General features: G+C 43.0%; 1 protein-coding gene across 1 annotated transcript; it reads right to left on the bottom strand.

The window, feature by feature from the left end:
* Nucleotides 1–10,344: 10,344 nt before the first annotated feature.
* Nucleotides 10,345–19,758, bottom strand: LOC122399077 (cryptochrome-1-like). The gene is made up of 11 exons (XM_043399470.1): nt 19,467–19,758; nt 16,930–17,591; nt 16,046–16,297; nt 15,712–15,896; nt 14,442–14,671; nt 13,658–13,825; nt 13,448–13,588; nt 13,172–13,323; nt 12,292–12,494; nt 11,240–11,266; nt 10,345–11,104 (listed from the first exon to the last, which is right to left on the bottom strand). The coding sequence occupies exons 2-11, from the start codon at nt 17,172–17,174 to the stop codon at nt 10,968–10,970; spliced, it is 1,740 nt and encodes a 579-aa protein (XP_043255405.1). The 5' UTR covers nt 17,175–17,591; nt 19,467–19,758; the 3' UTR covers nt 10,345–10,967.
* Nucleotides 19,759–24,327: the final 4,569 nt, after the last annotated feature.

The raw sequence follows: 24,327 nt of genomic DNA, 5'->3' as shown, positions 1-24,327 counted from the left end.
TACTCGTAGTCGTCCTCCAGGAACGTTTTCAACGGCTTGCAACCCCTATTAGGGACTCTTTTAATAAGGGTCGCGATAAATTTCATCAGACTTTGTCGAACGTTACAAACGATTCGATTCTTTCGCGAACTTTTTCTAATTTTGCGTTTGTTGACTACTTGATGCAATATTTTTGAGGATTTCCTGTTGGGTTATGGATTCTCAGAACGAAATTTTTCGACTTTTCCGAAGAGGTTTCGGGAATTTTCCGATTTCCAACAAATGTTTTCCACTTTTCCTAGATTTTCATCGATTGTCAGCGATTTCTGAATTTTCCTGGAAATTATCCGGGAATTTTCCTATGAATTTTTATTCAATTTTCCAATTTTATAGAATTCCCTCTTAGCTTATCAATTTTCAGGCCTAAATTCCCCTATTTCCCGGGACAATTTTCATGAACTTTCCGATTTCCTCCGTTTGAATTTTCCTGGAGTTTTCCTATGAATTTTCATTCAATTTTCCAATTTTATAGGATTTTCTCTTTGCTTATCAATTTTTAAGCCCAAATTTTCCTACTTTTCCGAACAGTTTTCGCGAATTTTCCGATTTCCTTCAAAGATTCTCCACTTTTCTTAGATTTTTATCGATTCTCATCGATTTCTAAATTTTCCTGGAGCTTTCCTATGAATTTTCATTCAATTTTCCAATTTTATAGAATTCACTCTTTGCTTATCAATTTTCAAGACCAAATTTTCCTACTTTTCCTAACAGTTTTCGCGAATTTTCCTATTTCCTCCGAAGGTTCTCCACTTTTCCTAGATTTTCATCGACTCTCATCGACTTCTGAATTTTCCCGGCATTTTTCTATGAATTTTCATTCAATTTTCCAATTTTATGGAATTCACTCTTTGCTTATCAATTTTCAAGACCAAATATTCCGATTTCCCCCAAAGGTTTTCCACTTTTCCTAGATTTTCATCGATTTTCATCGACGTCTGAATTTTTCCGGAATGTTCCTATGAATTTTTATTCAATCTTTGGATTTTTTAGAATTCCCTCTCTGCCTATGAATTTTCAAGACCATATTTTCCTACTTTTCCGGAAAGTTTTCACGAATTTTCCTATTTCCTCCAAAGGTTCTCCACTTTTTCTAGATTTTCATCGACTCTTATCGACTTCTGAATTTTCCCGGCATTTTTCTATGAATTTTCATTAAATTTTCCAATTTTTTAGAGTTTCCTCTTTGCTTATCAATTTTCAAACCCAAATTTTCCGATTTCCTCCAAAGGTTCTCCACTTTTCCCAGATTTACATCGATTCTCATCGACTTCTGAATTTTCCCGGAATTTTTCTATGAATTTTCATTCAATTTTCCAATTTTATAGAATTCCCTCTTTGCTTATCAATTTTCAATCCCAAATTTTCCGCTTTCCTCCAAAAATTCTCCACTTTTCCTAGTTTTTCATCGATTCTCATCGCCTTCTAAATTTCCCTTCAGTTTTCCCCAGCATTTCCCTATAAATTTTCATTAGATTTTCCAATTTTAAAGAATTCCCTTCCTTATCAATTTTCAACCCCAAATTTTCCTATTTCCCCAGACAATTTTCCGATTTCCTCCGTTTGAATCAAGAATCAGAAACATCTCAAAAAACGAGGAACTCCTCGCGATCGAGTGTTCGTTTCGAAACACAACTCCTCGTAAACGATACGTGGGGTTCGCCATCCTCGCGTCGAAAAGAAAAAAAAAATAAATAAAAGACGCGTAGAAGAGGAGACGAAACTAGCGGGGGTTGGGGGTGGTGGACGAAGGAAAATAGGGCGCAAAAAAGCATACATCTCCGGCGCGGAGGGTCAGGGGTTCCCGATATCTGGAGGAAAGCAAGAGCTCTCGTTCGATCGCCGCCCAGCCGGCACCACAAAGTCACTAGCTTTTTTTGCCCAGTTCCCCAACGATTCCCCCGTCCCTCTAGTGGGGGCCATGTGCACCGCGTCCAGTCTCCCTCGGTTCTTTTCTCGTTCCTGCGCTGAGAGAAACGGGGGGTAGGGGGTGAGTTTTACGAGGTTTGGCCGGTCGTTCGACGCTCCGTTAAAATAATAACGCTGACGCGATAAATGTCGGACCGTGAGGCGGGCAGAGGGTGGTTCGAAGGGTGTACGACGTTGGTCCGGGGATACCCAGACCCGAAGGAGTCGAAGGAAAAGGAGACGGACGCAGGCTGTCGGTCCGTAGGGGAAGTTTCGAGGAGGTTGAAGCGTTGCTTGGGTTTCGGTGGAGGCAGCAGCGAACAGAGGGGCGGAAATGGGCGAGAGAGTCAGAGTCCTGCCAGATAGGAGCACGCAGAGCGAGAGAGAACCTACCCTCTCTCGTGTGTGTGTGTGTGTGTGTGTGTGTGGCCGCGGGAGCAAGAGAGAGAGAGATGGGCGAGAGGACCAGACTACGTATTGATCTCACAAGTCTCCCAACGTAGAGCGTCCGCATAAAACAGGCCACCGTCGCCGACGTCGACGGTAGACGTCGTCGTCGATGCCCGACGTGCACGGACGCATCCCCCGGGGGACGAGTTTTCGGACGAAACGGGTCCAAGGGCCTGTCGAGAACCCTTCGAGGAACTTTTCCGGGGACGGAGTCGCCCACGAGTGGCGGCGTCTCGACGTCGCGGTTTGTGCGTCCACGTTTCAGGGGGAACTGGTCCTGGACGGTCGCGTTCCGAGGATCTGGAATATTTGAGGGTAGTTGAACCCACAAAATTTGGGGGAGAAAATATTTTTACGGACGAGTCGATATTTTTGGGGTCCTAGATTTCGTTTGATAACGTTTGATATTGAGAATTTTTGGGGGGCTCGTTAATGGCGGTGGAGCTTCTATTGGTCGATGGAGAGGATTTCTTTTTGATTAGGGGGATGCACAATTGGGATACCAGGACACTCAGGATTGGTCTTGGTAAAATTCGAGAGTCTCAGATTTGGTTTCTTTAGCATCCAATATTGAGAATTAATTTTTTTTTAGCATGTTAATGGTGGTGAGTCTTCTGTTGGTCGATGGAGAGGATTTCCTTTTGATTAGGGGGATGCACAATTGGGATACTAGAACACCCAGGATTGGTCTCGTTAAAATTCGAGAGTCCCAGATTTGGTTTCTTTAGCATCCAATATTGACAATTAATTTTTTTTAACATGTTAATGGTGGTGATTCTTCTGTTGGTCGATGGAGAGGATTTCCTTTTCTTTTCTTAAATAAATTTAGATAGTTTCGTGTCATTAAAATTCTAGAAAGAGTTAAAATAAATATAAAAATTAAAAAAATTATGATAATTAATAATTAATAATTCAAGTAATAATCATTTTATTATAAATGTTATTAAATCATAACTAATATAATTAAAATGATATGCTCTCAAGTCATATACATATTAATTTCTAATTCATTTAATACATAAAATAATAAAAATGATATTGAAAAAAAATCCCTTATATTCAAATTTACAATCCAGACGCGGCTCCACTTCTGTACATTTTATGTAATGTATCCCAATTCATTAATAATAATTTTTTTTATAATTACAGTCAATGTCAATAATAAATAGACCAGAAAAAAATAAAAAATCGTCCCCGAAGAGGTTAAAAAAAAAAAATAAGACGGTGGTCTTTCGAAGCGGAAGTTACGAACGAGCCCCACAAATATTTAAACCAAATTATCTCGAAAACGAAGCGTTCAAAAAAAAATTCTATCCCACGTTTTCAACTTGTTTTTATAGCTAAAACCACCCCCTTTGATTTGAATATATTTTTAACACAGTCTCACCGAACTATATAACACAATAAATATTTTTACGTTCGTAAAATATATCGACCAATTTCACAACCCCAAATTATCAATACATTTTTTTCTATCTTTTCTCGAATCTTTAAAGATCTTTTAAATCCCCCCCCTCTCTTCGAGTGGTCTGCTTCTCCATCGAGGTCGTCTGGAAGGGGGGGAATCAAAGATTCCCAGGAATTCGTTGGACGGGGGTTGCATTCTGGGCGCGAAAGAATCGCGGAGAGTCCGGAGACGCGCGACGCAATCTCGTTTCCGGCGTGCGTTCAATTAAACGGGGGAAACTCCGTAGGAGGCTCGACCAACCTAAAATTCAATTTCACGGGGGCGTAGCTCTCGCGAATTTCGTTTCCAACGAGAACCGCGGAAACGACGCTAAAACGCCTCCCGACGTCGTTCTCGCGAGGCTCCGTCGATATTCCGTTCATTCTTTTTTCCATTCGCTTTGCTTCGTTTCAACGTTCACGCTTTGCGTATCCTCCGACATCGAGCAAGAAAAAATATCGTTAGAAAGATTTATCTAAATATATATTATAATATATAATAAATTTAGAAGATTTATTGAAAAGTTATTCTCGTTTCGTAAATACTTGTAGCATTTCTGATTGAAATTACTTTGTGAACACGGTAGATTAAACGCACTGAATAGAAATGTTACAGTTTGCTTGCTGTTTCGCCTATCGTGGCGCCACCTCTCGTGGTCGCCGCCAGAGGGCTACGCTCTCGTCTCTCTCACGCGTGTTTCTCTTACTTACGAATTTATAAAACACGCGAGGTTTGAAGGTTAAAACCTGAATGCAGGTTTAATGGCCACGGTGTATCGTTCGAGGCGTGTTTCTCCATGAAAATTTGCTCGATCGTGGTGTTTCGATCGATCGAGAGAAATCGGTGGAAAATCGAGCCCGGAAGTCTGTCGCGACTCCACTCAGGATGTTAGGAAAGCCAATAACGACAAGACACACAACCCGGTATGCATTTGGTGCGAGTGCTTGAATGCGAGTCGATGAACGAAAAGTACGGCGAAAAAGAGAGAGAGAGAGAGAGAGAGAGAGAGAGAGAGTGTGTGTGTGTTAAAAGAGCCACTGCCTTAGCGACAGCAGGATTCGTGCTAGTAACAAGGCCTTAGAAAGTAACAAATCAGAAACATAATTAGAGTTAAGTAAGATCTGTTGTTGTTAACCGAAAAAAAAACCTGAAAGAAAAAAGAGAAATAACGGTACTTAGAGGAAATCAGGAGGACAAAAAGGTGTTGACGTACTGTAAAACTACTTAGCCGTTGTACGATATTTAAGCGCGTAACGTAAATAATATATTATACTTAACCCCTCGTGCCCGCAAGTAAGTAGGCGTGTCTTAACGCGCGGTAGAGTTTTACGTAGGATTTATCAATTAAACGTCGTCGCTTGTCGCAAAAAAAAAAAAAAAGAAAAAATGAAGGAGAAGAAAAAACGAAGAGGAAACAGAGGGAAAGAGTTATTCGTTAATAGATAGACAGGATCGAGGGAGAGAACGATGACGGAGGGGGGGACGAAACGGGGGGAGAAGAGTGGTAGCGCGGGAGGGGAACACGCGAGAGAAAACTGATCGCGTCGCTTTAGCCACGAGCAAACCCGGTATATATTCGCGAAAAATTTTACATCTTTCTCCTTGACTTTGTTTTTCTGCTCTTGCCTTAACGGAAACACAAAAAAAAAAAATAAAAAAAAAAAAAAAAACGATACTCGAAGAGTAAAAGCGGGGGAGAACAAAAAAAAAATAAAGGGACACACAGCCACCAATGCCCCGATCCTTTGTGATCGAACGAGAACGAGAGAGAACGAGAGAGAACGAAAGAGAGAGAGAGAGAGAGAGACACGCAATCGAAGATACGACGCGTTCGATCGAGAGGAATTGAATCTTCGATGGCGCGCCGGATATATACAACACGTACACACACACCACATACACGTGCAGAAACACTTGAAAAAAAAAAAAAAAACTACGACTTTAAATCCGATGTTAGCGTAGCGTACGTACCGTAAGCTGTCGACATTTATACTATGAACTATGAGTAAATTGTAGCGATTATTGTGAACATAGTTAATAGTATAGATTAGTTAACGCACTAATTGTACCGACAAATGGAGTACATTTAATTACGAAAAAAAAAGAAGAAAAAAAAAAATGAATAATCGTCGAGGGGTCTCGTTACGTTTGCGCGTGCGAACGCGAACGAAACGTTATTACAGTATGAAGATGCCCGCGTTGAGTTCGTTGTTACGTGAAAACCCGACCGGCGAAGATTCACGAACATTCGCGAACGAATGGAGACAATTAAACGGTAATTGCCTGGGTGCAATTCGATCGAACCGCGCGTTTCTCCGAAATTCGTGGCCCGTCGGCAAAGCAGATCGCACGCGATTTTGCCGACAGAGTCGACCGGGATCGAACGACTTTACCGACGATCCGCGCGACGTCGCCGACAGAGTCGATAAAATCCGTGACGCTTTTACCGACGAAGTCGACGAGACCCGCGCGATTTTACCGACGCTGTCGAGAGAAGACTAATCTCGAGACTTTTCCTCTCTTCTTCTCTACCTGTTTCCAGGCGTAGGAATTCGTTACTTTTTGCACGTTTCCGATTGCCGTTTGGCGCGCGTAATTTGTTTGAAAACTTCCACGAAAGTGTATCGAAGCTCCACCGCCGCTTCCACGGAGGGACGGGGTGTAATTAATTGGCCAATTAAATCACGTGCGCGTGCACGTGCCTGTCGCGGCTGAATATATCGGAATACGTCGTCGTTCGCCGTTCGCAATTCAAATCGTCGAGGAAATCGTCGTTGCACGGCACCCGATTGCTCTTGCATCGCGAAGCGTGTGCACTTACGGACTTAGAAACGCGGCCAGGTCGGTTGGTCATTAATTAATTAGGTTATCGATCCGATCGCGTTACCTCGAACCGATTCGAGAACCTCGCCCGTTCCTAGAGGCTGCACGTGACCTTAAACACGGCGTGCGTGCACGCGAACACGTGCTGCGACGCGTCCAAAGACGCTCCCCATCGTGCACACATTTTTGTTTCCCCTCCTTCGTCGAATCCATTTCCATTCACGGATAGAAGGCGAACGGCTCGAAGTCCACGGGTTTCTTTGCGATCGCCATATTGAACAACAACTGGAAAATTCTAGGTATTATTTGTTCCCTGGATCACGACTTTCTCATACAGTCATTTATTATTCGAATTAATCGCGAATCGAGCAGCGTTGCTGAAACGATCTTGGCAATGGATGCCAATAAATGGCCACGCAAGTATGTTCCAACGTTTATTTGACGGTGATGGGAGGGGCAGGGAGGGGGGCAAAAAAAAAACCGAACGAATAAAGAAGACTTTTGCCAATACGTTCAAAAAAGGATCGTATTCGAAGGCAGCGGTTTGTCGGAGTTCGAATTGGATGGGATTCACCGGAAAATTAATGCTCGGGCTCGCGAACAGCCGACTTCGAGACCTACTCCTACTCCCCCTCCCCCTCCCCGTGCCCGATATCGTTTTTATCTGTAATCGAGCCGTTCCCTTCGTTGCCTAGATCCAAACCGTTTCTATTCCATTCTCCTTTCTTCCCTGCCTTTCTTCCCATCCAAGAGTTTCTCCGTTTCCCTCCTGGAGGCCCAATCCTCGTTAGCCGACTTAATTCTCCAAGCACGACGTACCGTGCATCAATCTACAATCCATCGTTACCTCTCTGCGACTCCAAAAATCATTGAAATTTGTAACAGCGCAAGCTCCTCTATTATGAAATAACCTTCAAATTTTCGTTGTTTGTTAAGTTACATCGCCTGATGACCGGTGCAGTGGTTTCTCATCCTTTCCGTGACTCTGAAAACCACTGAAATTTTAATAACAAGCCTTGTAGTGTCGCTTTAGGTCAAAGCTAAGTTTAAATGTTGCTTTAGTCGTACCTGAGAGGTTAGTAACATCACAAGCTCCTCTATTATCAAATAACCTTCAAATTTTCGTTGTTCATTGAATTACATCGCCTGAAGACCGGTGCAGTGGTTTCTCATCCTTTCTGTGACTCTAAAAACCACTGAAATTTTAATAACAAGCCTTGTAGTGTCGCTCTAGTCGTACCTGAGAGGTTAGTAACATCGCAAGCTCCTCTATTATAAAATAACCTACAAATTTTCGTTGTTCGTTAAATTATATCGCCTGAAGACCGGTACAGCGGTTTCTCATCTTTTCTGTGACTCTAAAAACCACTGAAATTTTAATAACAAGCTTCATAGTGTCGCTCTAGATCGAAAAGTCGTACTTGAGAGGTTAGTAACAGGGATTAAACTCGTTGTAACTTTGCGCCGTTGTCTTTAATATTTCGTTCCAACTAAAATCGACCAGGTCGTAAATCCGTACCTCGGTGGCAGGCAAATCGTGGAGCTTCGAAATCGCGTTTCTCTTCGAACGTTGGTCCCCTGGAAAACGGGGAAATCCCCGGCAGTTCGCGAATTTACGAACGACACGATAATCCTGACGCTTTGTGGCAGCCCTGGCGATTCACGGTGTCGGATATAGCGATCGAAATTTCGGCGGGAAAATCGTATTTTAAAAGAGGCTACCACGCTCCGCCGTTGCACTTTCCCCGAACGTTTATTCTTTCGATTCCTGAACATTTCCGAACGATCGACGAGTTCGCGTTGGTTCGCAAAAAGAAATAAGAAAAATTGCTCCGCCACGTGATTTCGGAGAACCCGTGGAACTTCGGTTCTACTTGCGTCGCGAGAGGAACGCACCACGAGAGAACACAAAAGCGTTTGTAACAAAAAAAGAAATAAAAAAAAAAAAAAAAACCATATACATACACACACACGAGAACGCGAGAGAAGGAAATAATAAATAAATAAATCTGTAATTTAAGATGCGAGCGCGCGAACGAATGGGAGTATAATAAAACCGAATAAAGACAAAAAATATTACGATCGAATGCGAGAGACCGAGGCGAGATTGCATGCGTTGTATGCGTGTGGGTGTGCGTGCGAGCACGAGAGCGCGAAAGGTAGCTTGCAAAAAAAGGAGAAACATTAGAGTTCCGTCTTTGAGTGTTGGAGAATGTTCATTTGTAATTGTTTAAATCTAACGAGAAATGTACTGTAAAACTATAAGTACTATAGGCACTAAAAATATATCATTTGTTGACATGAAAAAATAAAAAAAACCCGAGTGACGTAATGCATTGTCCGCTGCGTGGCGCGAGCGTCGCCACCTATGGACGGATATCGTAATTAATTCTTTCGGCCCCCCCCCCACCCCCCCTCGTCTGGCGACAGGTGTTTCGCAAATTTCAGTCGCTCCCCAATAGGATCTTTTTAGGAAATTATACGCAAAGTAGTCGTATTTAACAAACTTTATAGACGTAGAACCAACGAAACGTCAGTGAATTTATAACCAGCAGTAGCCATCGCGTGAAATTTCAAGAAACGTCGGTCCTGTTATTGATCCACGTATTACAGTAGTTATGCAAGGATTAAGTAAACGTAACGTGTGTCTTATTTTCTTACAAAGATTCGCGAACCACCCGAGAGTTTGAGAAACACTGACCCACGGTAACGGAGACAGCGGGGGAAGGAAAAAAATTACTAGCGACGCACAAAATGCCCTTTGACCCGCGACACGTGCCTTTTTGCAAGCTCGAGATCAAACAGGTAAGGTACAGCTTTCTAGGCGGATTCGAGAGCCGAGAGGTCGACCTCTTTTGTGGAGGTTAAGTGAATAACGTGTCCTGATGGGACGTCGGATCGTGGGTGAACCAGATGTCTCGGGAGGCCGTTAAAAATAATCGTCAGACGGTTTCACATGAAAAATCTATTTATGACGCGCGTGTCTTATGTACAGCGATAAGAATATAAAGTGCACGTCACCGCTACCGTTTTTAATCAAACACAGACATTCCGTTTCTTGACTCTGGACGTGTACACTTTTTGTGGTTCTCATCGCAGGCAAACACTATCGCACGACCAATCACGACTCAGCCATTTGGCTCGAGTCACATTCTTACCGGGGTTTCTCAAATTTTCAACATGTTCTAATAATAATATTTTTGGTACAAAGCAACGTCGCTGCTATTTTGAACTTTATTATTTCATATTCCACTGCAAGCTTTCCGATGGAATTTTGTAGTATTAATATTATTATTGTTATTCGTTTGAAAGCCAAAACTAGGGTCGAAATGAACTCAAAAGACGAGAGTCGAATAATATTGATCCTTCTACCAAAAATATTATTTATTACGCATGTTTATTCGTTCTAACTCTGCGGACGATAGTACGAATATATGGACGAAACACTAAATTCCTTCTTATCTAACCAATGTTAGAGGTTACATAATTTCTAACGAAAATAAACAGATCGAGATCGTGCTTCTGTGATTATAAATCAAATGTTACGTTTAACGTGACCGTTAACCTATACGATGTTTATATCCGAACATAACCTTTCCAGTTTTGGACATACATAGAGATGTTCTTTGGTGCTGCGTCGCTGTAAATGAAAAGAAAATTAATTTTCTTAATAGGTGTGTAACAGTTTATTAAAATTACAATAAAATATACGCATCGGATGAATAACTTTTCAAATTGTTTCTGGGCTTCCGTGACATTCGTGTTCCGAAAATCTACGTCCGCGAAGGGTTGATATAGTTGGGAGTCTCGAAAAAGGTAAATGATCGAGGGACCCTGGTTCGCAAATATACATTACAACACTCGTGTCGGTGCAAAAATACTTTCTCAAACATTCATATCTTAACGAATAGGTTCCATGGACCGGCGAAACGGATCCAAACAAAACCACGTAACCGGTAGCCATTTTGGAAACAGACTAGTCTCGAACACATACGAATACATAATTATATATATAAATAGCAACATACCCTTCCACGATCCTATCAAAGTAACGAAGTAAAGTATGTTTAGAAACACACACGAAAACGGAAAATATACATCGAAATTAGCTGTCCTCGTTTACGATGTAAACGTTGGATTCGAGATTTTTCGGAATATTCAAGACTTCCGAAGTGGCCTGGTAACGTTCTCTGGCCGATGAACGCTAATAAATAATATAAATTAAAGAAAGACAACGAATCGAGAGTTCGTTCGTTCTGGTCGTGGCGGCGTTATGGTCGCGACGACGTCGCCGCAGCTGTCGTTATTGGCGCTGGTGCTGCGTGGTCTGATCGAGGACCTCCATTTTCGGTTGGGTCTCCGGGGGCGGTGACGGTTGCTTCTGCTTCGTTTCCTCCTCGGTTTCCTTCACCGGCGGCGGCGGCAACGCGTTCAGCAACCCTTGCACAAAAGTTCGCCGTTGTACGGCTTATTGCAAATTCGTCTAACCATGGAAAGACGTCCCTTTTCTTGGTAATAAGCGAAACTCGTGGGAAAAGAAAAGGAATTGGTAACAGGGTGACGTTTTTTACTCACCGACCGTCTCCCCTTTGAGGGATGCTCCTGCAACAAAACAAAGGAACACTTCTAAAACAGTTAACTTACTTTCATTTTCTTAGAATATTAAGAGGGTGTTGAAAGAAAAAAATTAGGCATTTAATTAGATTTTCGGTAAGGAATTTTTTTCTCGAAAGTGCGTAGGATTTCGAGGGTATGTGTAATGACTAAAAATGATTGCAATTGACCCCCGCAATCGAACATAATTTTTCCAGAACGATTTGAAAGTATGTAATTTTGTCGAAAAATTCCATACCTTCTCGAATTTTTTTCTCGAAACCGGGAAGGATTTCAAGTGTATGTCTAATGACCGAAAATGATTGTAATTGACCACCACAACCGAAAATAATTTTTCCAGAACGATTTGAAAGTATGTAATTTTGTCGAAAAATTCCATACATTCTCGAATTTTTTTCTCGAAACCGGGAAGGATTTCAAGTGTATGTCTAATGACCGAAAATGATTGTAATTGACCACCACAACCGAACATAATTTTTCCAGAACGATTTGAAAGTATATAATTTTGTCGAAAAATTGCATACCTTCTCGAATTTTTTTCTCGAAACTGGGTAGGATCTCAAGTATATGTCTAATGACCGAAAATGTTTGTAATTGACCCCCACAACCGAACATAATTTTTCCAGAACGATTTGAAAGTATGTAATTTTGTCGAAAAATTGCATACCTTCTCGAATTTTTTTCTCGAAAGTGGATAGGATTTCGAAGGTACGTCTATTCACAAAAAATGATTGTAATTGACCCCCGCGACCGAAAATAATTTTTCCAGAACGATTTGAAATTGTTGAATTTAATTGTTAATAATTTTTTAACGAAGCCTCAGTTAAGAAATTAATATTCTTGATTTTCGTTTTATTTTGGCCTCTAGAATCCCTCGTTAAAATTTTTCACAGGGTTTATCGAACACTTTGTATATGGACCCTATAAGGAACTGCTCGAATCGACCAAGGAAATACGAAGTTTGTTTTCCCCCATAAAGAAGTTAAGGATGAGTAGAATTGAATTAAGCTTACCGTTACCGCGATACTTGTTCAGCTGCTGATAGACTTGCTTCATCCTCTCGATGTTGATCCTGGAGCTTCTGCTGTGATTCACTATCGGTAACGAGTAGTCCTGGCCGATGATACACTTGGCGGCCCGTTGCACGCTGAGCGGCGCGTTCCACGGTTCGTGGATGAACCTCGTGGGGAAGTTTTTCAGAACCGGCAAGTACCGTCTGTCATCGGGTTAGAATACAAAGAAAAAAACACGAAACGGAATCGTCTGTTTTTATTAAATATCGACAGACGCGGCTTAGAACTAGAGCCAGAACTACTCAAATTATCTAATACACGGTAAACGTATCCGCTCGACGACTTATTTCGTGTTTGATCCGGTACACTGTATCAAATCACAGTTTGAGGTTACAAGATTTTTACAATTAAATTCGCGTCGATGTTTTTGCATCTTTCTACTTTAAACGTTCATAACCATCGGTGGTATCGTTACCACCAAAAAAATCCAAAGTCTGTGTGTTTGTGACGTCCCTATATTGCACGCTACTTCTGTCCGATTCGAATAGAATTTCGTTCAGACGTTATCTACGCTTCAACAGGAAGTACGAGCAACATTTGCTTTTTATTAACACTTTGACGGCCGCTGTCACGTATATGTGACTTCGCGAGCTAGCAGACTGTTGGCCACTGTCACGTGCGCGTGATCTACCGTATCAGTCACCATTTCATCGTACATTCAACTTGTCACGTTTGTTGAGGTTACATTTATAATTCCTTCTAATCTTCATGTATCTCACTTTGGTCTACGATATCAATGGTGACGGACAACGGTCTTCAGGTGATATGTGCGGCCATTAAAGTGTTAAGAATTTACTTCGGGGATCCACGGCTCGTTTACCTGATATAATCACCGTTCGGATCCGCCTTCCTGCCGAATCTCACCGGACAGTAACAATGGAAGAACTGCTGGAAGAAGGAGCTGCACGACAACCACATCCACATACCAGCGTTCACCGACCAATCAGCGTCCAGGAGAAGTTCGTCGAACACCTTGACAAAAATTAATATATTATACCTGCTGGACGTGATTTGACCATTATCTTTACAGTAATTTTGTTATTAAAAAATAGCAACGTCGATCGAAGACTTCACTGCACGCGACTCGACGTTTTACCTTCATTCCTTCCTCCCAGGAGATCCAGAGGTCGCCTCTGGTCAAGAAACACGCGACAGCGTGTCTGGCCAAGTGATGGATCCAACCCTCCTCCCTCAGCTGAGTCATGATCGCGTCGATCCACGGGAATCCCGTTTGACCCTGTCGAACAAACGTCCTTTTTAAAATTAATTTTAAAAGTTAAACGATTAAAACTTTTAATCGACTCACGTTCGCCCACTTGGCCAGCGCCTCGACGTTCTTGTCCCATGGAATCTGCACGCAAATCGGGTTGCCCTGCATCCGGTCGAAGTTGGGATTCTTCGTAGCGGCGCAGTAAAAGAATTCACGCCACAAAAGCTGCCCGTGCAACGAGAGCGGCGGTACTGCTTTCTTTATCTGCGACGACGAACGATTAGAAAAATTAGTTTTATTGTATTCGACCCGTAAACAATTAGATATTACGTTACAATTCGAAGCGATAGTTTATACTTTGTATCAGGCTTGGACTTAAATGATACATATCATTAGGCTAGACTTTGATTCTAAAAACTAGCTTGGTATTAGCATTAGCGTGGGTCAAAGAAGACCCTTAGATTACAAAAATTACTTTTATTGTATTCGATCCGTAAACAATTAGATGTTACGTTCCAATTAGAAGCAATAATTTATACTTTGTATCAGGCTTAGACTTAAATAATGCATATCATTTGGCTAGACTTAAATTCTATAAGCTCGTTTGGTGTTAGCGTTAGCGTAGGTCAAAGGAGACCCGGAGTCGCGTAATTCAAGGGTTCGTCGTTGCTCCCTGACCCGCGATCGAATAAACACGACTGGAACCGGTGGCGTTCTCGATGCCACGTCGGGAACAAAGCGAAAAGGACTGGTTTTCTTTTTGAAAGGGAACAAAGGGAGCCGCGAATAACGACGCGAGACCTATTTAACGGATTTCCCGCGACGATTCAGCGTTCTCTTGTAACGCCAGGCCGGCGTCACGCGATTCGGGACATTGTACCTTTTTGTAGAGATCGGTGAGCTGGTAATAAAAGAGTCTGGTGCTCAAGCATCCGAACCGTAAGTAGGGCGAGAGACCCGTTTGACTGGGCAACAAGGACTGCGGAGTCATTTTTGGTCTACCGAAACTGGCCACCCAGGCCTTCCTCTCGAGGTGTCGACCCAGACGTGCCAACGCTTCGCTCTCGCCCCCCACCCAGACGGGGGGTCGAAGCCCCTCTGTGTCGAAGCCTGTAAACAATCGGTACAACTTACTCCCCTCTTATCGGATACATTTCACTTCGACGTCGTTCACTGGTGCTTGGCCACGAACAAAGGGTTAACATTTCTCTAACAATCTTAAATCCAACTGTTATCCCTTATCCTAGAGCTTGGGACACTGCTCAAATGACCCCCCTACAACTGAAGATACAATGGGTTCAAATAAGCAGATTATGATCCCATGATAAATTCTGATGGATATGTCACAAACGCAAAATATGGTACAAATGGCCCAGACGCATGGGAAACTTCGTCAAACAGAACCCGCGGCATTGGTCAATGGAAGAAGACCTATACGTGTGTATATTTTTTTATGTTCACGCTTGGAGAACTCTGGGGAAAGCCTTTTACAATCCTCACGCCGTTGAAAATGCTTCTAAGAAGTCCGTCGACGTTTTTACATAAAAATCTTCGATGATCGCTTAAAGTTAACAGAGTTGGCGGAGCGGATTACAAAACAAGTATCGTTACATTTATTTGTATAGAGAAAATGAATCCTCGGTGGCCCGTAAAACGTAATTTACAGTAATTGATAATTATATCGGCTATCAAGATAGAAAAAAGAAAACTGGTTCCATGGATGTCCTTTAAATAGACCTAACTGTGATTTTGCACGCGACGGAGCGACAAGGTCTGAAACAAAGCGCACGATCGCTGGTCGGGACAAGACAGACCGAAATCGGCGATCAGCCGTTACGCGCTTGCGCTCGACGCTTTCCTCCCCACTCCCCGGGAGAGCCAGAGCTGCTCGGTCCGCCAGCGGCAGCGCACGCGCTGTCAACCGCTCGGCGACATTTATTTCAGATCAAACGTTATGTACATTGGATTAAAGATTTAATAAAAACAATTATGGTCGGACAAATAAAACAACCCGATCCTTATACTGGAATAGAAAACGTCTACAACAGCTACTTAACGAGTTGAAATTGTCGTTCCGATAGAAAAGAAAGAGTCCTCGTCGAGACGTGGACGCGTTTGCCAAGCACCGGAAATATTTCGCGGTGTTTTACCGAGTTCCTCGAGCGTCGGGACGCCGTAATGGTCGTCGTGGTCCTCCTTCAGAGGGGTGTAGGCCGATCCCACGCAGGAGGAAGTGACGGTCGACACAGGCGGTTCCGGCGAGTCCATGCTGGCGACGACATTTTGGAATTGATGGTACGTCAACGGGGGCTTCCCCCCGTTCTTTTCTATAATCCTGAAACACGTAGCTACCGTTTGCTCAGGAGGTTCATCGATCTACCAACACGCCTAAAGCAAATCGAATATCGAGATTCGACGAACACACAGAGAGAGAAGGGCGAATTGAACACACGCTGATCGGGTCAAAGATGCTTTGGGACTCACTCGTCCAACTTGTAGAGAGTGTGCGAGATCCTTTGGACCACCGAGATACCGAGCTCCTTACAGAGTGTCGAGATGTTATGGTCCCGGACGCGACCGAACGGCTCAGGATCCTCCTCGAAGGTCAGGTTCGTCGTGCCCCATTCTTTGAACAGTTTTGGCAGAGCCTCCGCCGGTTGTCCGCGTATCACGAACAGCCTGGAGTTCAGTTTCCTCAGGGAACAGTCCAGATCCTCCAAACACTGCAGCAGGAACCTGTCGACGGACGCAGACTTTTGTGGAAAGGTTCAAAGTGGGCAAAACGTTTGTTCGAAACTGTGTCTTTATATACTCGATTATATTTAACGGAATTTAGTCTAGAATGGGATTGCGTTGTGTTCGAGAATTAGTTCACTCTCTGGCCCAACTCGCGGCGCGATGCGCCCCCAAACCGAATTTGGGGATCTGCACATAGTTGACATGCGCGCGCATCGAGATCTCTGGTGGCTCGGTCTTGTTCTAACCGCCAACGTGTTGTTCAAGTTGTTTCGTATCGTGGAAAGGAAGCAAACTTGTTTTGTTCAAGGCTACGTTCCACCTTTGAGAACAAACGGCCTGTCGAGTTACTTGCGAGAGAGAAAGGTCGAGCACGTCCCTCTTTCTGAATTTCTTCGTTCTCGAGTTTCTCCCTTCACGAACAAAGTTTCTAAGCGCGAGTTTGCTCCACGGAAGAACGTAAACGAGCTGCAGGAGTTATGGGGGAAAAGGAACGTCCTGGGACTTGCTCGTAGACTCGTCGGTAACGCAATGTAAGCGTCGCCACGAGTCACATACCCGAAGTAACATAAAAATAATATTTAAAACGAAGATTCCCCGCGACTGTTTTCGAGGTCCATTTCTGAACTCACCTCCATTTATTGATGCCGACGTTGGTGCTCCCGGCGAACCACGGGTCCAAGACAAAGACGCACCGGAAGGTAGAGGCACCAGCTAGGCTCTCCCTCAACGACGGATTGTCGTGCAGTCGGAGACCTTTGCGGAACCAATGGACCGTGTGTTTCCCGCCATCGCCGCGTACAGCCGCTTCCGGATTTATATCCCTGTTACGGCTCCCCGTCATCTTCCCTCTCTCCTGCCTTTCCTCGGTCACCATTCGCGTCTTCCTCCGATTCTACGACCCCTCGGCGGTCCCCTTTTTTGCCACTCTTTCGATAAAATCGCTACGATCGTTCAATCGGGGCAACGCATTTTTCTAGCAATCGATCGTCACTCCATCTCTGTTCCACGTACTCGTACTATTCTTTCCTTCCCCGTTCGTCTCTTTAACCCTAACGGGAGACGATTCGATGAACACTGGGGATCCTCAGCCACCGAGTACCGTCATCCCGACGAATTCTGCCCGAGCTGAGCGCTTCGGTTTTTTTTTTTAGGTTATCAGGTCGAATCTTCTCGCTATTCACGGGAACGAAAAAAAATCGTGTGGTTGATCGTCTCTCGTCGATTCATATCGCGCGCCGACTACATCCTCGTCGCGGCGGTGATCGATCGACAAAAAAAACGATTCACGGTTCTACGAACAGAATAGAATCGAAACGAAAATTACCTTCTAAAACTATCAGTTTAAATTCTAATAAACATTAGTCAACCTCCGACCCTCGGTCGTTTTTCTGCCCCCCACGGGAACGGAGTCGAAAGATCGTTAAAACCACGGGCGAGTATCGCGAAATGTAAACGGGAAACAATACGGTTCGGGGCACGATTTTTATTTCCGTCCAACTTCGTTAGCTGCAGATTAATTCCAGGTCGAATCACGTAACTACCATTCGCTCCCTATCATGCCCGAATATAGACTCGTGTTATATAATTATAATGCCTGGGTCTCGCGAAACGGCAAAGTTTTCGCTAACAAGTCGGCATCTTTGGCAAACGTTTCCGCGCGTGAATGATCGTTACGCGTAACTCCCCCGTGTATCGCCCACCGCGAACCACGAAACGTTTTAAAAGGTAACTCGAACGCGAACATTTTCCAACCTCGTGACCCATTTTTTCCCCTACTCCGAGTCCCCAAAGCAATTTCAAGTTTCGACCGAGCACCGCGATAATAGCATTAATTTAATCAAATACACGGATTTTGTAAAACTTGAAAGAGAATCACACGATGCTCGATAACACTATAATTTTACTATTTATACATTATTACTTCGTCCATCTGGAAGGTAAATAAATTTTCAACAAAACGATTTGAATTTCCCGCCGTCGGTAAATGGAGCATCGATTGCACTCGATAATAATATAATTTTACTATTTATACATGCTCCGTCCATCTGGAATGTAAATAAATTTTCGATAAAACGGTTTGAATTTCCCGCCGCCGGTAAATGGAGCATCAACTTAGTCGGTAAGGAAGTTCGTGGCTTTCTCAGCGGACGCGCCGAGAAAACGCAAAAAAAGCATTAAATGAATTGATACGAGAGCCATTCTACGTCCGAATTTGTTCCCGCGATATTTGCAGCTGTAACGATTTGTCGCGATGGCAGTCTAGGTTTTGAACGTTTGACGCGTCTCGATGAAACGAACTTCGATACGTCATCGTACACCGGAACGCGTCGATCGAAATTTCAATTAGTCACGCAAAGGAAGAACGACACGCTGGTCCGCCAACATGATCGGTTTTCTTTCGATCAAACGTGACGTAACTATTTACAATTCGGTACCACTCGACCGCTGCACCGTCGATAAAATAGAGGGTTATACGTTTTGTCACTTTATCAGGTTATTGGTACGAAGATATTAATTTTCGCGTTCGTCGAAAGCTACGTGACTACGAACAGGTGGGACGAGCATGATGCAAACAGTACGACGTCACCGTACCGTTGATTGATCGACGCGACCAGAGATCAACGTACAAGAGACGAATACGCATCGAGAACAAATTATATCGTAAACCCCGTCCCCCCTCGCGCGTAAAGAAAGTTTTCGTTGCAACTGCTTTACTCACGTGGTAACTTCGTAAAAATTGTACTCGGTGCTTCGAGTGCCTAGGACAACCTTGACAATGAGCGTTACAGGTTAAAACGACTACCGATCCGGTAACTACGTATGAAGATCGACAAGGACGTGCACTTCGAGACTCGATCTCCAGTCAACGTTCTCGGTCGAGAATAATTGACAAGAGTTTTTACCGATTACCCCCGTTTACCAAACACCTCGTTCTCCGGCATACGTACTCTCGACTACGTCGTTTCTATCAGCGACGCGACAGACGGATCGGCGTTCACGTGCTTTCGCCTGTTTCTCGATACAACAAAACGTTAATCTCGGGGTACGACTATTACGGATTATTAATCCAGGCTAATTAACGTCACGTATCCGAAATTACCAACAGAGCAGAACGGCGCGTCGGTCGGGAGCCGACTTCGCGCGTATTTGCCAACCAGATACTTACGAACGTGTCCGAACGTGTGCATTCTATCTCGACGCGATACGCTGGTTACGTTTTTTTTTTTCCCCCCCCGGCTGCGATGCACCGGCGAATTTATCGCGACCCGTCGAACCGATCACAAAGCACACGCGAGCGACACACACATACGCGGCACTAAGGCTCGACGAGCAGGTTTTCACATCCGTTGGTGCTCGTCGCGCAACGATCGCGGTACAGGTGGCATCGTCGTGCGTCGTCGACGCGCAAAAATCGCACGGAAAACTCGGCGCACGTAGGGAACGGTCGCTCGCATATGCGAACGTACAACTCAAAAGCAAACGCGGAGAAGGCGAGGCGGCGTGTAAGAGCCGAAGGGGGAAGTACGAGCCACGCCGAGTGCAACGTGACCGCTGGCACCCGCGAACCTTGCAATTGGCCAACACGATCACGTGATCCGTCGGTCACGTTGCAACCGCCGTGGTCCTCTCCCGTCCTCCCCTAACGTGCCTCTCGCTCGCTCTTCTTGACCGACGCCACCCGTCGCGCTGCCTCTCGCTCGCTCATGTTCGTGCGTTTCTGTTTTTCGCGTTTGCTCACACGTTCCTTGAAAACTACACGCGCAAGAATAAATCTACTATTTGCATCGTGTCCACCGCCGTAATGTGCCCCGATCGACGAAACGTTTGCTTCTCGTATATGGTTCCGGACCCGCCTCGTTCCGATCGTAACGGTCACTTCCGCTCGTACTCGTACGGGTTTAAACCGAAAACCGCTGTATGGTAGTTGACCGGAGTTGGGCAGAATTTTTTATCTAAGTAAGAAGTCTCGAACAACGAAAACTAAATAACCCTTTATCCGTTGTTGAATGGAAATGAAAAATTTCATTTATAGAACGAAATATTACGCGACGAACGGATAAAAGGTTAACTGTTTGCGACCCTGTACGATCGTCGAACCGTACGTTGCGTTCGATGATCGGTCGTAAATTGTTTTAAATCCGATAGTTTGTTTCACGTTATCCCCGAATATTTTCTGTTTCCATCGCAGCCCGAAAATATTGAATTTAAATCCACCGGAATGTATTACTTCCCGGCAGATTGTATTTTTATTTATACCTTCGCAGATTTTTACCATTGATCCGGAAATTTGTTTTGACGTACCTAACTTGGACTCTCGAATCGAATGCATTTTTTTACGTCAAAAACCACGTTGAACGCCGCGATATGAACTTTCTAACGGGAGCGTTTACTTTCATCGGTTAGGGGCGCGTTACGAAACACGGGATCTGTCGCGAATGTGGAAATAACGAGTCGAACAGAGTTACGGGGAAAGTGCATCGTCTTATTATTTTGCCATTTTACGCGACTAGCGGGACCGTGGTAGCCGAATGGTGTCGCAATTATTCTCGACAACTCTCTCCAACTGTGGTTCCGAGCTGTGCAGAACTTTTCAAACGCTCAACGTCAAAGTTTTATAGGTTATGATACCATGTCTGATAAGTTCGAACTGTATGGCTTACGCTTGAAATGGCTATAAGATTTTCGCGCCAGAAAATCGCGATTTATGTGAAGAAATAAGTCGAAAATGTGGAATAAAATTTACGCGCGTGATGTTTAGCTCGTTGAATACGATTTGCACGGCGCGTCTGTCCATTACTCGCTATTTCTACTTGCTCTGGCGTCCAAACCATACTCTGTACGAATTTTTTAATTTTAAAGTCGTTTTTTCGAAGACAAAGCCTCGTACAAAACAAATTCTTTCAAATTACTTCTGGTTGATTACTCTCTGTATAACATTACGTACGACGTGAAAATTATATGTACAAGACCCCTAAAGCTCCATTAGTTGTAAAATAGAATGTTCCATTGAAACGTACAATCTAATAATTATTGTGATTATGTAAAGGTACATTGATGCTCATGTAGTTAAATAGAAAGGTCAAGATTTAGGAAACCCCATTGCGAAAACGAAGGGTTAATTCGAGACGGTGTAAGTTATAAACGAAGAAAATGTCCCATTAATTGGACATGGAGTAGAAACGACTATCGTTCAAGTACTGAATTTTTTTCTCGAAAATGCGCAAGATTTCGGGGATATGTCTATTAGACAAAAATTATTGTAATTGGCCCCCGCAACCGAAAATAATTTTTCCAGAACGATTTTAAAGTATGTAATTTTGTCGAAAAATTGCATACCTTCTCGAATTTTTTTCTCGAAACCGGGAAGGATTTCAAGTGTATGTCTAATGACCGAAAATGATTGTAATTGACCCCCGCAACGGAAAATAATTTTTCCAAAACGATTTGAAATTTTTTTTTCCGTCGAAAAATTTCACACCTTCTCGAATTTTTTTCTAGAAAGTGGGTAGGATTTCGGGGGTATGTGTAATGACCAAAAATGATTATAATTGACCCCCGCAAAGGAAAATAATTTTTCCAGAACGATTTGAAAGTATGTAATTTTGTCGAAAAATTGCATACATTCTCGAATTTTTTTCTCGAAACTGGGTAGGATTTCAAGTGTATGTCTAATGACCGAAAATGATTGTAATTGACCCGTCGAACCGAAAATAATTTTTTCAATACGATTTGAAATTTTTTTTTTCGTAGAAAAATTTAGGAATTTAGGAATTTTTTTCTCGAAAGTGCGTTGGATTTCGAGGATATGTGTAATGACCAAAAATGATTGTAATTGACCCCCGCAACCGAAAATAATTTTTCCAGAACGATTTGAAATTTTTTTTTTCGTCGAAAAATTTAGGAATTTAGGAATTTTTTTTCTCTAAAGTGCGTTGGATTTCGAGGGTATGTCTAATGACCGAAAATGATTGTAATTGACCCCCCGAACCGAAAATAATTTCTCCAGAACGATTTGAAATTTTTGAATTTAATTGTTAATAACTTTTTAACGAAGCCTCTATCAACAAATTGGTATACTTGATTTTCGTCATATTTTGGCCTCTAGAATCTCCCATTAAAATTTTTCCCGTTGTCCTCCTACGATTCTCACGAATTCCCACCCGCGGTAAAGCAGCGCCACAATTCGATACATGGTTTTTCAAAATTGCGATTGAAAAGGCTATTGTCGACGGTGTGGGAACAAAAAAAAAATTCTAAATCGGCCCAATTGTTATCGTCGTTGTCCCGCAAATGAAATTCGACGATAGCGATTCTGGGAGCAAAGAACAAAGAGGCTCTCTCTTCGTAGAATAATTACAGTTGTTTATTAGTTTTCACATATAAAACGTACCAGGGAGAACCGCGTTTACTCCCGATACATTCCTCGTATCGCAAACCGTGCAACGTATATAAAAATGACTTCTTTCTCTTTTAAAATTCCATGTCGTGTGCGTGTATGTATGCATATGTGTGTGTGTGTGTGTTATTTGTTTGTTACTCAATTTCATTTCGCTCGTCCGTTCACGAACTTAGATCTATTACTTATATCTTCGTAGTTCCTCGATAATACATATTAATCGACGCTATCTTGTAGTCAATCTATAAAGTAAATATTTTCTCTATACATTCGTACTTATAATGTTAATTTTTTTTCACTTTTTTTTTCTGTTTTTTTTTTTTTCCTTTTTTGCTTCCTTTAATTCCGTACACCTGTCGCGGTGTACCGTCGCTGGTGCGTGATTTATCAGTACGATTACTCGGTTTCCGGCGAGTCGTGTTTCAGAGCTACCTCGATATCGATCAGTTTCGTTCAACATCCGTCGCGGAACTGTCTCAAATGTTACAAATGTACGTTAACCTTAAACGTACGCGCGCGCGAACACGCCCGTATGTATATATACACATATACACGGCTCATCTTAAAAGTACCCGAACTTCTTTTGTACAAACGGCTACAGAATTTTCATTCGAGAGGTGTTTGGAGGGAGTTGCCCCGCCGAATTTTGTCCGACAACGGTCATTTCGCTGCTAAAAAAAAAAAAAAAAAAACAAAGCTATGTTACAACTTATTCTACCACAGTCGGTAGCGGATTACGCGTTTGACGGAACCCTAGGCGCGAACCTAGTTCGGGGGGAGGCGCCACCTATCGTTTAAAATTACAAACAAGTAATTATTCCAACTATTACTTAAAATACTGACGTTTCGAACGAATAAATACAAAGCATGAGTTTGTATTTAAACGTTTCTCTCTTCTTTTTTTTTTTTTACTAGTTTTGGGGGACTCCTTGAGCATCCCGGGGCCCGACTTTACGTAGAAACGATTTGATTTACTCCTTCGCGCGAAGCCTTCACTTACAACTATACTCGCTCTAATTTAGATTCGAATCAGATCGACGCTATTTCCACCAAAAAGGTGTCTTTTAACATCTTCGCGGTCGGATGTTATATTGCGATACAATGTCGTCGAGAAGGAACGATTAAAACTTGAAAAATAATTTATAGCTAAAATTTTTTAGGGTGTCTCTTGACACTTTTGGTAAAAATAGCGTTGACCGTGGCGCCACTCTGACACTTCGACGAACTTCTGCAGACGCATTCGTCGTAAACTTGTCGGATTTACGAATTTACAGATTTCCACGACGAAGGGTGTCGCTGGTCCTCGGCCACCCACGGTATTCGCCTAATCTCGCTCTATATGACTATTCCTTTTTTTATTTTTATTATTCTCTAATTCGCGATAAAAGCAATTCGACGCAATATTCGACATTCGAAAAAGCTTCGACCGTTTCTTTTGACGCTATCTCGAAGGAAGCAGAGACGTTTCAAGAGCTTCTACGGATTTACAAACCGTGTATTTCTTCAGATGAGATACATATACAGGGTGTTCAAAATAACACGAAAATCAAGAATACCAATTTGAAGATGGAGGCTTTGTTAAAAAGTTATTAACGTTTGAAGTTCCGCCTGTACTGAATTTTTTTCTCGA

Source organism: Colletes gigas, unplaced genomic scaffold (genome assembly GCF_013123115.1).
Source record: "Colletes gigas isolate AHSC1104 unplaced genomic scaffold, ASM1312311v1 Colletes_gigas_Sc00002, whole genome shotgun sequence".
Classification (NCBI taxonomy): domain Eukaryota; kingdom Metazoa; phylum Arthropoda; class Insecta; order Hymenoptera; family Colletidae; genus Colletes; species Colletes gigas.
Note: the sequence above shows the minus strand (reverse complement) of the source record. Positions and strands in the feature narration are given on the sequence as shown.

Excerpts from the sequence above, each read along its gene's own strand:
- LOC122399077 (XM_043399470.1), bottom strand. The coding sequence starts at position 17,174 with ATGGTGACCGAGGAAAGGCAGGAGAGAGGGAAGATGACGGGGAGCCGT. Across the intron at positions 14,672-15,711 it reads CCCGACGCTCGAGGAACTCG|GCTTCGACACAGAGGGGCTT; the intron begins GTAAAACACCGC and ends GATTGTTTACAG. Across the intron at positions 13,826-14,441 it reads TCACCGATCTCTACAAAAAG|ATAAAGAAAGCAGTACCGCC; the intron begins GTACAATGTCCC and ends TCGTCGTCGCAG.